This window comes from Colossoma macropomum, unplaced genomic scaffold, assembly GCF_904425465.1.
Source record: "Colossoma macropomum unplaced genomic scaffold, Colossoma_macropomum, whole genome shotgun sequence".
Lineage (NCBI taxonomy): Eukaryota > Metazoa > Chordata > Actinopteri > Characiformes > Serrasalmidae > Colossoma > Colossoma macropomum.
In genome coordinates, this window is record NW_023494792.1 from 42,427,574 (window position 1) to 42,442,072 (window position 14,499).

Sequence of the window (14,499 nt, forward strand, 5' to 3'; positions counted from 1 at the left end):
ACTTCAGTGGTGTTCCATGGAGAGATGGCGGACCAAGAGAGAGAGAGAGAGAGAGAGAGAGAGAGAGAGAGAGAGAGAGAGAGAGTGAGACGGTCGATATTAAGCCAGAAATGGTGCGGCTGTCGTCATTCTATTCCATCCCTATCTATTTCCTCCTGTTTTTAATATGCAACAGAGATTAAATCAGAATAAAAAAGGGCAGCACTGGGTTAAGATTTATTAGCCCTGTCATCATGCTATCAACATCTCACCACACAAATTGAACATGTAAATAATCTAATCGATATTCTACACCAGTGCAAATAAATCTCTTCTGATTTGCAAGCCAGAAGGGTCACATTTTAGAGTTGCCTTTTTCTTTCAATCGAATCCTCTTTGAGATGTAAGACAAAAGCATTAGAATTAAATGCACAACTAACAACTCATATAATTCAAGGCGATCTTCTACATGTATTATTTACTTAAAGGAATATTCTAAAAGTTTTCAACCTCATCTCAGTAGCATCCAATTGATTACCATAAACAATGACTTCAGTGCATTTCCCTGAATTTAGAAAAGAACAGTTAAACCCAGGGACACATATATAACAGAGACGCTTTCACACTTCTGCAGTGGAAGTAGTATAGTAGGGAAAACATTACAGCAGTGGCTGCAGTGATTGCAAACAAAGTCATCCTTTATGATGTAGCTGATGTAGAGGACTCAACTTCCGTGACAGACGTTTCACGGACAGTGAAGCTATGTATTTGACTCTAAATTTGTTAGAACACAAAAAAGAAACACATTTAAAAAAACAATTTCCACCTAAAATTTTTGTTTGATAGTGAAAGAAATTGTCATTGGGTCTGTTCTCATCATCATTATAGTGGTGACCTTGGTAATGGTTTATTCTACAGTCATTCTGGGTATTTATCAGGTAAATGTGAGTGCAAACTCCAAAATACTAGATATTTTAGTAAGTTCCAGGACAGTTTAATTAAAATACACTCAAATGCTAAGGAAGTTCTAGATATTACCTGAGCAAGTGCAGGGTACAGTCCCCAAAGTGCCAAGACAGTCTAACTAGATTACACTGTCTTGACTAACAGGTTCTAGATGTTAAACTGATAAAAGACATCATAAAAAGTGGTAAATACAAACATACTCACTCTAAATCTCAGTATAATGTCACATGTTTAACCAGGAAAGTGACTACCAATTAAATTATATTGTTTAAAGTGATGGAACCAAATGCAAAGATATTTTTCTGAAGAAAATGGTAAGAACCCAGTTAAACCACTGTAAAAATCGTTGTATCCGTTTTACAGCCTAGATTTGTTTTTGTTTAATAGACATGTACAAACTATGTAGAACTCTTTGTACTTTGTGTACAATGTTTTTACATCAAATAACTACCTGATACTTTTTACCCCAAACAATTACACAGTACTGTGAAGCTTCTACCACATACTTACCCAGTTAACCAGTTAACACACAGAACCTGAGTAGCATTTCAGTGTAATTTAGTAAGACTGGCTCAGAGCTTACCATCATGTTACCCAAACTATGTTTCTAGTACTTGGAGTTTGTACATCACATTTACCTGGTTAATACCTAAAACTTAAAACCAGAGCTATTTCTGTACTGTGTTGCTCCAGTGTTATGCCAGCCTTGCACCAAACGACTTTTCAAGTGATTTCACTGTTGCAGGCAAATGTCGGAATAAAATCATCTCAATCGTTTAATGTGAGGTGGACAGGATAGCTGTATTAGGCCAGTCTTTTTCTTGTCTTGATGCTGTGATAAAATCAACAATGTTTAATCTTATTGTAAGTTTTAAGTCTTGGCTCATGTAAATTGACGTACCAGGGGAACGCGTGAGAGCGAGTAAGTGAGCAAGCAAGTGCATAAGCGTGGCACAAGAGAGAGAGAGTCCAAGGGAGAAAATCCATGTGTGAGCACCTGAAATCTCTGTAAAAATGACAAACCTGCTCCACTTTAAAACAATAATCATTATCTTAAATATGTAAACTGGTAGTTTTCATATTTCAGGTTCACTGAGCCTGTAACAGTAATTAAGGAAATGTGCAGAGGACTTTAAGAATGACTTTACTGAAGAAGCATCATATTTTTTTGCTTTCTGTTACAGTGGTTTCTTATTTTGTTTGTTTGTTTTTTATGGTTTAAGTCATAACACCCAATTAACAATGCTGAATAGCTGTGTGTTTTGTTGATGTATAAATCTTTATGTTACATAACAAACTAACTGCACATTTTACAGGTTAATTAAACAATACTTGATGATGATTTACCAGGATATACAGTTCTACAGTGACCTGGGCTGAGTCCTAGATCTTTACATGCCCAGCCATCTTCCCCTTTGTATCACTACAGAGTGGAGAAGAAAAAGGGTTTCTCTGCTTGCAAGTTCCACCAGGTGCATGATGGGAAATAATCTCAAAAATCTAGTTGCAGTCTTGCAAATAGTGACCCTGCAAGATCTCCAGTCTTTGCAAAATCAGACTGTCACAAAACATTGTGACATTGTCTTTAGGTGTGAGGGGGTGTCAGACTTCAGTCTTTCCAAAGTTTTTTTTAAAGTCTTTTCAAGGTCTTTCAGTTTATGGTTAGCATTAGAAAGTTTGATTAAATTCAAACTGATATTAAATGACCACTGAAACATTTATTCATGGAATTCAGCAACTGCCTATTAGCTTCTATTATGAGCGGGTTTCGAGTGAATAGTTTTCCTGTTCCAGAGAAAGGCACTGAAATTAGTATCTGTGGCAACCATAATACACAGATACAGCAGATTGAAATTTGGACAAAAAATGCTGCAATATTCCTTTAAGCCTTGGTATGTGAGCTTTATTCTTATTATGACCACTCAGTCATGATTAATAAGCACTCAGACATGATGAGCTATGTGAATACAGAGAAAAACCAGAGAGACCACCAGCATATGTGATCAAAGATTAACAAGATTAGTCATAAAATAATGGTAAAGACTAACAGTACGAGGCTGAGAATATGAGAATACGAGAATATATGAGCATATTTTTCCACAGCAGCTCAAACACAGGAAGAATTACAATGAAATTGCATTTTAATCGTTCCACATTCACGGAGCCATGGATGAGAGCGCATGTGAAGGGGTTTTATTTAGGTCGTGCCATGAAATTTTCATCTTCTAAAAGGAATGAAAGGATCTTACCATGTTCCACTTTGGAAAGAGGAAGTCAGTGCCAACGTATTCGAAGAAATGAGCAAATCCCTCTTTCAGCCACACGTCTTCCCACCAAACAGGCGTTACCAGGTCTCCAAACCACTGCAAAACAGAGAAGCAGAACAGCTAAGAGAAAAATACTAGAGCTATTACTGTTGTTTATTTTAGGAACTGAGTAATTTAGCTAATTAGTTCGATGACTAATCGAGTAATCAGAGCTTTACGAAAAGGCCAGACAATAGAAATGGACCATAACAAACCACGCAAAGCTTTTCAATGATTCTAAAATGGTTTATTGAAAAAAAAAAATGTAATAAGCTCACCTCCTACAGTTTTTTTGAGGTCCACTTATGATGTTTGTGTGGCTTTATGTACCAAAAACAGTGATAATTAATTTTTTTTTTTTATGTGGCCATTTTCCAACCACTATTTATCTCTTAGAATAAAACAGGCTGTTTTTGTTATTGCCCCTTTAAGACTGATATATGGAAATAAGCCCTGTTCTAATTGGCTGCACTACATTTTAGCTGATTCAAAAACCATTCTGGGCTAAAACGTTCCTTTGTCAGCATAAATAGGTAAGGCTAAACTGCTGTTGGCCGAATAGGTGAATGTATGTAAATGCATTGGTTTTTTGTGACATCACAAAGTTGATTAATTCAAAACAGGCTGTTTTGCAGCTTAATTTCCTTATGTGGACTGTATACATACACAGAGGAGTGAACAGTATGTCTTGAAACAGTGTTTACATACCATATGAGCCCTTTAAAATCCATTAAAATTCATCAGAAGTATATAAAAACACTATGTGGCAAAGAAAAAATGCATATCAATGAGGCTCTGCTTCTTAGTTACTGTAAAAGAGAGCAGTGGAGGATTTATTATATGCAATACAATCATGCAAACTGCCACCTAATCATTGTTGATTCATTGAGAAGGTAAATTCTAATCAATTATTTTCTAAACCGAGTAATCAAGTTTAATCATGTAATCATGACAGCCCCTTCAGAACGCACACATCTACTCCACTTCTAGCTCCCCACACAGCGTAATGAGCATATCGATTGTTTTTCGGCCGTCTGAAGTTGCTGCAGGCATAAGGTTTTTTCACGTTGTTCGTAGTGGATTGTTAGTGGAAGAAATGCCATCTTGTTACTTCTTACACGTTTTTGGGACAGATTGCAGTATGCTGTTTATTTAGCCTGGAGTTGATTTTGTTCCCTAATCTTGGTAACGCAGCTCTGAAAACATCCTCACTGGGCCTTTGAGTGTAAGAGTGTAAGAGTAATCATGACATAGCATGAGCACTTCTTATAAAATCATGCTGTAATTTTATATAAACGATTTCTCATTCTTAGCTCACTGAAACAAAAGGAGAAATTGTGGGAAAAGTGCAGGAATAAATTTTCAATCCATATTAGTGCTTGTATGTTGAAAAGGAGATATTTTATTATGATTTAACTTTGATAAAAAGTTACTGTTGTGTGTACAGTTTTGTTTTGCAGAAAGAAAAAACAGCCTTTAAATTTCCGTTGTGTCTTTTTTAAATTGAATAAACAGAAAAATGTGCTGAAAAATGTGACTCCAATCTGTTGATACCGTATATAAATGTAATTCATTATGTAACACATTGCAATTATGCAGTACAAACTGTAGCGATAGATAGATAGATAGATAGATAGATAGATAGATAGATAGACAGATAGATAGATAGATTAGACAGAAACAAAAAATAGACATAAGTTAAAGTATGAGAGAGTAGGAATAAAAGTATATCTATTCACATATTTACATAAGCCTAAAAGACAGATTTGTTGTCTTTACATGAGAGCAGGTATTGCATGTGGTATGAGGTATACATTGAGTATAAACATAGCTAGGAATAGCAGCAGTATGCAGTCAGAGTGTCATTATAGTAGCAGTTATAATATATTGCATAGTGTGTGTTAACAAGAGAAGTGATATAGTGATGTAATTCAGCACAGTCGAGGTAGCAGGAGGTCAGTACTGTTTCTGCAGTAAGGAGAGTCATTGTAGAGCCTTATAGCATTGGGATAGATAGATAGATACATTCAACCCCAAGAAGACTGTACCCACTCTTAACCATGGTGGTGATAACATCATGCTCTGGGTTTTTTTTTATTCCAAGTGGATGGAATAATGAAGAAGGAGGACTACCTCTGAATTCTTCAGCATGACCTCAAACCATCAGCTAGATGTTTGAAACGTGGACATAACTGAGTGTTCCAACAGGACAGTGACCCAAACACACATCAAAGCTGGCTGTGGAATGGATAAAACAGGTTAACATTAAGCTTTTGGAATGGCCTTCTCAAGGTCTTAACCTCAACCTTGTCAAAAATATGTGGACTGTTCCTAAAATTCAGGTCCAAATTTTATGAATTCCGCCAAGAAGAGTGGTCAAATATCCAACCAAAATTCTGCCAGCAGCTTGTTGATGGCTTTAACCAAATTTTAGGTGTACTCTATGTATATTTTTGACCCAGTATGTATAATTTAGACCCTGTGTTGATTTTAGGAAACCCCCCTAAAAAAAACGTGCGTGCCAAATTCTTGTTTCTTTCTATTAAAGATATATGGTGTACACTCATTCTGCACCAGAAAAAACAAACCGTTTAAAGAAATAATTGAATGCCATATTCAATAATCATTATTGCCATAACATTCACATTCATGACAAGTGTATGTAAACATCTGACCACAACTCTACATAGCTGGACAGATGGACAGACAGACAGATAGACAGATGGATTTGGGTGCTAACTTAACAACAACAGACAATGCATAGACATCAATCTGCTAAGATATTCTCAATGTGCCACAATATCCTGACACCAAATAAGCTGTGATTTTCTGATTATTATAACCAGCTGTGATCCTCTTTTAGAGCGGACTTCTGAGCCGTGCTGTGAAATTGAGAGAAAAGAAACATTTGAGTGTTTTCTCGTTTTCCACTCCAAAGCAGGATGCAGTAAATGAGTTGTTGTTTAGTTTGATTTGTTGTTTTTTGGACATGGGCTAGAAGATCCAAAAGGCTGCAGCGTTTGATCAAGAATTGCCCTGCATTGCTGAACGTTTTCTTTCATGTAGCCAAATAGCTTCGTCTTTCAAATCCAAAAAGCACAAACAAGGCAGTTCTAACAAATTGCCCCGCAATTGGTTCCAGAAGAATAGCAGCGAAACAAAAGGCAGCAGAGTGCCGAGAGTTGGCTGTGGCTTTCCTGAACTATGATTAATAGCCGCCCGGACAGTCGATAACATGCAGCGGCACAAACGCAGCTAATTTCTCCATTTTACACTGTTTTACGCCCGGGCTCTCAGCCAAGGTGAGCTAGCCGGGCACTAGGAAAGGAAAGTTGTTTTGGCTGCTCTATCTGGATGATACAGAGTGTCCAAATGACCCTTTCTGTTACAGTCAAAAGTTTGGGCACACCTTTGCTTCTTTTGAAATTTTGCAAGAAATGAACATTAATTGTTTAATCTGTACATTTTCACTGACATAACAATAGATCACATGTTTGGCAAGGAAGAAGGCAACAGGGGTTCTGTAATTTAACTGCCAAAGTCACCTGACCTTAGGCTTGCTTTACAAGCTGAAGCTAAAACAGGTTGTGAGTTTTTATAGGCAGACTTTTACTCTGTTTTTGTTTCATTTTCCATCAAATTAATACATTCAGGTCAATGTAAAAACTGGTGATTGTTCAATGCTGTTGATGTACGTAAAGAACATGATCTAACCAAGCTGACAATTTATGTTTTTTTATTTTTATAAGACCTTTTTGAGCAAGCAGTCATAAACAGGATTATACAACAATAAAGGCAGCATGGAGCTTCTTTTACACAGTGATAGGAAACACAGTAGCTTAGTGAAAGCTCCAATCCTACATGCTCACCAACTACTCAGGAGTCAGATTTTAATTAGTTAAAGGGGAACAAACAGGATAAATGTAACACCAACAAGATATCAGGTCTGCTAGGGTTAAGCTTCGACTGCATTTCTGTTGTCCTTGACAATTTTCAGTATAAAGCAGTAACAAATTAATAATACACATTTCCATAATGGCCTGAATGTATGTGCTCATTCAGAAACTATCACAATGCATCCAACAATAAAGGCATCATGGACCTTCTATTATACAGTGATTGGAAACACAGTAGCTCATAGAAAGCTCCAGTTCCACATGCTGATCCATTTTACTAACCAATGTGGACTTGCATGCATGACAACTACTCTGGGGGAATATTTTAATCATTTAAAGGACACAAACACTCTGAATGGATCACTGACGAGACGTTATGTAATATAAAAATAAAATTAACCCCTTAAAATCCCAGGCTTATTACATACTAAGGCTGATTATTCAGTAACTACATGGACTTCAATGCAAACTGAGCTATTCATAGGTTACAGAAGTGTGTAATAAATTTTGGGCCTGCCGGTGGTTAAAAAGAGGTTAAAAAGCTGATGTCACCAAACTTTTGACAGGTAGTTTACATACAGCTGACAGTATGTTTGGAAGTGTGAGAGTTTGTCGTGCTGAGTTTCACTGGGTTGGATATGATTTTGACAGGGAGGCAGATGAGCGCACGATTAAACCTAGAGGTAGGCCTCAGTGCCACAGTGCTGTATACACACACACACACACACACACAGATGCACACACACAGACACACACACATATGCATTTTCTTCTGTGGAAGCCAACCCTCTTTGATCCAGGGAGAACATGGCACAGTTGCTTGCGCAGCAAAGATTTGCAAACATCCTTTCATCCGTGAGACATGCAGTACAGTAAACTTAAGACTTGTGTCTACAAACATTTTTGGGACAAAAATGCTAAAACTGAAAGAGCAAAACCTTTTCTTGTTGGTTCCTGAGGTTTAGGTTAGGGTTAGACTTTATAACATTTACAGATGCTTACATATTGTTGCTGTTGGAACAAAACCTCCATTTTTTGTTTTTTTCACATGATTTGAAAAAGCCTGTTGGCCTAAACATTGTTTCAAACTTTTGTGATGAATGGACCAATAGAACTTGCTCAAAATGACTTAGAATAGATCTTAGTCTATTAACGTCCATTAAAAGTTAAGAAGCATTTCCTTCTGTACCTCTGTTACCTTGGGATGCTCTGGAGTAGCCACACCTGGGCCTAAGGTCACTATACCCAATGCCAAATGTCAGCTACAGGGGTATAAAGCTCCCCAGCTTTGAGCTGTAGAGCAGTGGTGGAGCACTATCCAATACCCTTGGGGTGACCTGGAATGGTGTTTATGCTCTTGTGGCTGAATGCAGTCAAATCCTCACAGCAATGTTCTAACATCAAGCGTGAAGTCTGCTCTTGTAGCAAATGGGGACAAACTCCGTAATGATACCCCTGATTTTAGAAGAAACACCAGCTGTGCATGTGACTTTTGGACATGCAGTGTATGTATGCTATCTCAGAGGGTTACTCCTACAGTGACAGGCCTTATGGCTTGTGCCTGTTTTTCCTCTTGATTTGCGTTGTGCGTCGAGGCTAAACTCCTCTCAGCAGATGTGCAGACGGATGGTATTCACTTTGTTGAATAAGGCAGGAACGCTGGAAGCGGCGCTGCTGCGTCTGGAGGCCGTCAAATACACAGAGCAAAAAAATATAAGGGGTGTGGGTTGAGTCACTGATCCATAATTATACGATCAAAGGAGATTAAACACTGGAGCTCAGAATCTCTAAGCCCAATACGTAGCATAAATCTTGGGTTTTTGGTTATTCATGTATTTGGAATGAGCCGTAGTCTGGAAGAAGCACAGGGCCGTGTCTGGCTCTAAAAGATTCTCTAAAGTTACTGATACACAACCGCAGCTTCAAATATTTGTCTGAACGGGATGGGACTCGATTTCTTATAAGGTTATAAGGGTTAAATGGTTCAAAATAACACAATATTAAGCCTTGCACATTTGCTATCATCTCTGTCTCTCTCTCTCTCTCTCTCTCTCTTTTTTTCCAAAAAAAAGTACTGGCATGAAAATAGTTTAAAACTGTTTTATCGGGGCAGTCAGTGTATTTATTTTGGCAGTTAGTGTGCTTATCTGGGCAGTCAGTGTGTCTTTGCCAGCAAAAACATAAATACAGTAAAACAGTATCACATAAAAAGAATATATAACTAAGTGAGAGGAACACAGCTTTGGATCTCGGTGCATTTTAGCCATTGTATGGATTTGTTAAATTCCTTTTGAACATAGGTGGGACACACATTGTCCTCCTGATGACAGCAATGATATGTGAATAACAGATGCTACAACTATTGAACTACTGGAAGTAACTGACATTTGTAAGGTACTGTGGGCCACATGTTTTATCTTATTCATATGTCACTGCTTTATAGGAGGGAGGCAGGGGATTTTATCCAATTTCCTACCCAATTTTAGTCGCAGCCATTTCCACCCATTAGCTAGGTCTGCCCCATCACATAATGCTACCAAGCTAGGAGGGTAAAGGCTAGCACATGCTCCTGTTCAAACTGCCAATAATGCAACATCACTGGACAGCTCAATATGCTTGGACAATTCTGTCAATTCTTTAATGTTAGCTAATAGACAGCTAGCACTGCACAGAGTGAGATAAAGCAGATAAAGCAAAGACAAATATGCTCTTGGACTCCTAAATTGCTGTGGAATCCCTGAACCTAAACTTGCACATTCATCATGATAAGGCCAACAGTTAGATGGCTGTACCTCTCAGGTTCTCATAGTTTGTCTAAATTTATTCATATAAAACTGTTACAAACAAAGGTGCGGCTCCACCTTAACTATTAAACAACCTACCAACTACCAGGATTCATGAGGATCAGACCTACAGTGCACATTCATTATTTTTCAAATCAAAATTTCTGAACATGTTTACCATGTAGATTGTTTACTGAACTGGTTCAAAATCAGAGTTGAAAGCACATTTTAGACTTCTGACTAACTTAAGACTAAAATCCTTTTGCTTTGAGTGACCTCATGCCTTTTTATCACTACCAAAAACAATTATAGCACAATAACATAGCTGTGAACAGTTGTACACACATAAAGTCATGTTTTATTAAAACAGCCAAACAGAAAGTTTATTTGCAGAAAATATGTTTCAGTAGTGACAATTTTGAATGTCGAACACAGATTTTTAGACTTACGGACACATTTACTGCTTTCTCTGGGACAGGGATGCAGTCTCACTCAATAGAGTCTGGCTGCAGACATGCACTCTCAGACTCACACTCTCAACCTCAGTGATGTCAAATGCACATGCACTCTCTGCCACAATGGCAGAAGCAGCCCAATGGCACATTAACTTTTGGCTGCTTCTGCTTAGCAATATCATCACTTAATCCTTTTTTCGTCCATAACACAGCTAAAGAATTCAATTTAATGTACCTGCCTGTTGAAAAAAGTCATAGAGCCCATTAAAAGTGTCTGTTGGTTCCCATTAGTGTCCAGTAGCTGCTAATGGTATTCTGTATTTGTCTGGTGGGTTGATATCACAGTGTGAAGGATTCAAATCATTTAATCAGGTGTTTTGGGACTGATTCCAGACACATTGTTTTTTTTCCTAATCATCTCCTAAGCAACCATCAAGCCAATTCCTGTTAGGAAGCAAAACGATCAGGTTTTATTTCTAACAGTTCTAATTGTCTTCAGCATGGCTTTCATGAGTTTCCTGTTTGAGCCTGATTGATTTTTCTGCAAATAAACCCAACATTCATGTCTTATTGTCATGGTAAGTTTTAACTGAGGGATCCGGGTTTGGATTTAAATAGATCATAACATAACCATGTAAATATCTGGTCTGGTACTTTATTGTTTTTTTCACAGTTGTTCTAATTATAATGCTTGTATTTTGGAAAGACACTTTTAAAAACATTTTTTTGGTCTTCTTTTGGTCTTATTAAACAAAGGAAAAAAGAAGATTAAAACATTTAATTTTACTGTATGAAATATCAGCACAACAAGAAACTACACTTCATGTGCCATCTGAAAGAAATGTGTTAATGGCCAATGCTGTGAAGGAACTGAGCAAGACCACTTTAGTTTCCCTATTGTGGGTATTTTTGTCTGAAAGTCTCGGAGAGGCTAAGAAGTGCTGCAGATCACATACCTTTGAAGCAGCTGCTATTAGAAACTCCAGCAGCCCTCGGGTCTGCTTCATATCCCTCACTTATCAAATATTCATGCGCTATATGAAGAGAAAGCTTGACTTGAACTGAGTCTGCTCACCTTCAGTACTTGGGTCCTGATCTGCTCCTCATGGTAATGAGTGCTAACATCCTAATTTGTTTGTGGAAATTAAGCATGCAATATAAGACAAAGGTGATGTGCAGGATTGTTTTTTTGTTTGTTTATTTGTTTGGCCCTGTGACGAATTTGCAAGTCAAAAGTTTGAGTACACCTACAATCCTAATACTAAACAGGTTTCTTTGGAGTGATGCCTTAGAAGAACATTAAAGCACACTCATCTTTAAAGGACCATTTTTGTAGAGATGTAACTCTGAAGAACCTTTTCAAGGTTTAAAGAATCTCTACACAATGTAAAGGTTCTATACCAATTAAAGGTTGATACCAAGAACCATATAGGAACCTTTATTTTAACAATGTACTCATGAGAGTTTTGCCTCATTCTTCTTCAAAACTTTCTTCTATTTCAGATGCTTCAAAGTAGAACCCCTTTGCCTTGATGCAGCTTTACACACTCTTGATGTTTTCTCAAGAAGCACAAGCAGTTGAGGAGCCACCTGGGATGCTTCTCCAACAGGCTTGAAGAAGATACACACATGCTGAGAGCTTGTTCCGTGCTCAGAAGCACTTTCCTTTAAGGGCAGGGCATTCAAAACACATTTTCCATAACTTTCTATTCTTTTGACAGTAGTGATCAGTGATTTTAGTCCCATCCAAATGTGGCCATATCAGTGATTTTTACGGACTGTGCGCTCCCATGTCTGTAAAGAGTCTAGCGGCTTTTGTCTTCTATGAAATTAACCATAGAAATACCACGGGTTATGTTAATCCCATGCTATAGAATGAACCACAGAAATAAACTTATTTAGGTTATATTAATTATGCTTCATAAAACAAACCATAGAAATAACCTCAGTTCATATTAATCCCATGATATAAAACAAACCATAGAAATAGTGCTGGAGCTTATCCCAGCGGTCACTGGGTGGAAGGCAGGATACACCCTGGACAGGTCACCAGTCCATCACAGGGCAGACAGACAGACATACACATACACACCAAGGGGCAATTTAGCATGTCCAATCGGCCTGACTGCATGTCTTTGGACTGTGGAAGGAAACCAGAACACCTGGAGGAAACTCACACAGACACAGGGAGAACATGCAAACTCCACACAGAAAGGACTCTGGTTGTCCGGCTGGGAATCGAACCCAGGCCCTTCTTGCTGTGAGGTGACAGCACTACCCATTCTATTAATCCAATGATATAAAACAAACTGTAGAAATTACTTTTACAAATCCCTTGCCATAAACTGCACCACAAAATCACCCCAGGTTATTTTAACACCCTGCTGTACAGTTAACTGCAGGAATAACCCCCGATTAAATTAAACTCATGCTATAAAACAAACCATAGGAATAACCCCAGTTTATATTAATTTCATTCTATAAAATAAACCATAGTAATAACCACAGGTTATCTTAATTCCTAGATACAATCATAGAAATATTATAGTAATAATATAATATATATATAATAATAATGAAAAATGAAGAAAAATGAAGCATAGAAATAGCCACTGATTTTGTAAATCCCCCTGCTATAAAGCAAATTATAGAAATAACCTCAGGTTATGTTAATCTTGTGCTATAAACTGTAATCCTATGCTATAAAACAGACATAGAAATTACTCCAGGTTATATATCCCATGCTATAAAACAAACCATAGAAATATAAAATATAGATTCTATACTATATAATCTATATAATAACTATATAATTCTTGGTTGTATGAATCCATTGCTACAAAATGAACCATACAAATTGTATGAAACCATAGTACTTCAAGTGTACGTCATCAAACTTTAAAACATGTAAAATGACAGAAAAAAGTTTGATTTTATGCAGTGATGTTGACTGTTGGCTGTAAATCTCAAGCTAAAGACTCGTTGCCTTCACTTACAACTGCTGGGTAGATGGTTAGGGTAAACTATGACTGAATACAATTTTTGGATATGTTTACTTCTTCTGGGCAGCCAAGCGTATTACATATGGAGCTTTTTCAATGTGACAGTAATGTATAAACTGAACAGCCACTCCCATCTCATGTAATTAATCCAGTGTCAATCAGTCATGCACACTACAGATGTCCTGTGGTAAAACTACATTAACCTACCTATCCATGTAAAACTAATCCTGTCCCAACAGTATTTCAAGCATTTTAAACAAGCCTTTAGACTGAAAAGTCTAGAATTATGACAAACATGCTGCCAGTCCACACTTTTGACTGGTACTGTGCAAAGAGAACATAGCAGTGTAAAAGTAGTAATTTTAGCGTGTTTTGTAGCCGCTCATGTCGTTACACAGCTATTCCTAAATGGTCTGATAAGAATCAATAGTGTCATGAACATGCGTTGTGTTAGATGATTTCTGACAGTTTGCTCTTTGGCGCAGTCGTCAGGTTGATTCTCGTTACCTGACTGGAGTGTCAATGACAGGAGGGAACAGAGAGATATCACCCAATTATAGATTTTAACCAAAGCCTGTCAAGCTAAAGAAGTGTAGAGGAGGAAGTCTGAAGCAGATATGTCTCCTTCGAATGAACAGAGGAGAAAGCGGTGTGAAAAAAAAAAAAAGAATAGCACTCTACGACATACAAAGGCCATTTCCTTGGGCTGTTTTTTAAAGACAACCTTTAAAAATATGCTTTGCATTTATGACAAAAAAAAGTTGCGGAGGACCCCGAAACAGTGCCGACTCGCTCTGTGGAGCTGTACTGGACTTGACAGGCACAAATGCAAAAAGTCCAACATTGAAGGCCAGAAAAAGCCAGGCTGCTAGTTCTGTACTTTCTAATGCCTAAATAATTGAGGGCACACTTCCTGACGATATTCTTGCAGAAAGATTCAGATGAGCCAACTATATTTGAGTCAAGTCATTAACTCTGTACTTCCGCAGCAAAAGGCCATGGCTTCTTATGCTATGGAAAAAAAATAAATAAATAAAAATAGCATTATCACTATCAGCAAAAAATGAACAAAATTAATCGATGGGATCAACAAAGCCTGGAGAAATGAGCTC

The 14,499-nt window shown here is 37.5% G+C and overlaps 1 protein-coding gene across 1 annotated transcript in view; it reads right to left on the reverse strand.

Moving 5' to 3' along the window:
* Positions 1-14,499, reverse strand: part of LOC118812328 (thyrotropin-releasing hormone-degrading ectoenzyme-like) — a 357,198-nt gene that overhangs the window by 176,083 nt on the left and 166,616 nt on the right. The window contains exon 6 of the mRNA XM_036577232.1: positions 3,195-3,308. Coding sequence (XP_036433125.1) covers positions 3,195-3,308 — 114 coding nt within the window. The remainder of the gene's footprint in view (positions 1-3,194; positions 3,309-14,499) is intronic.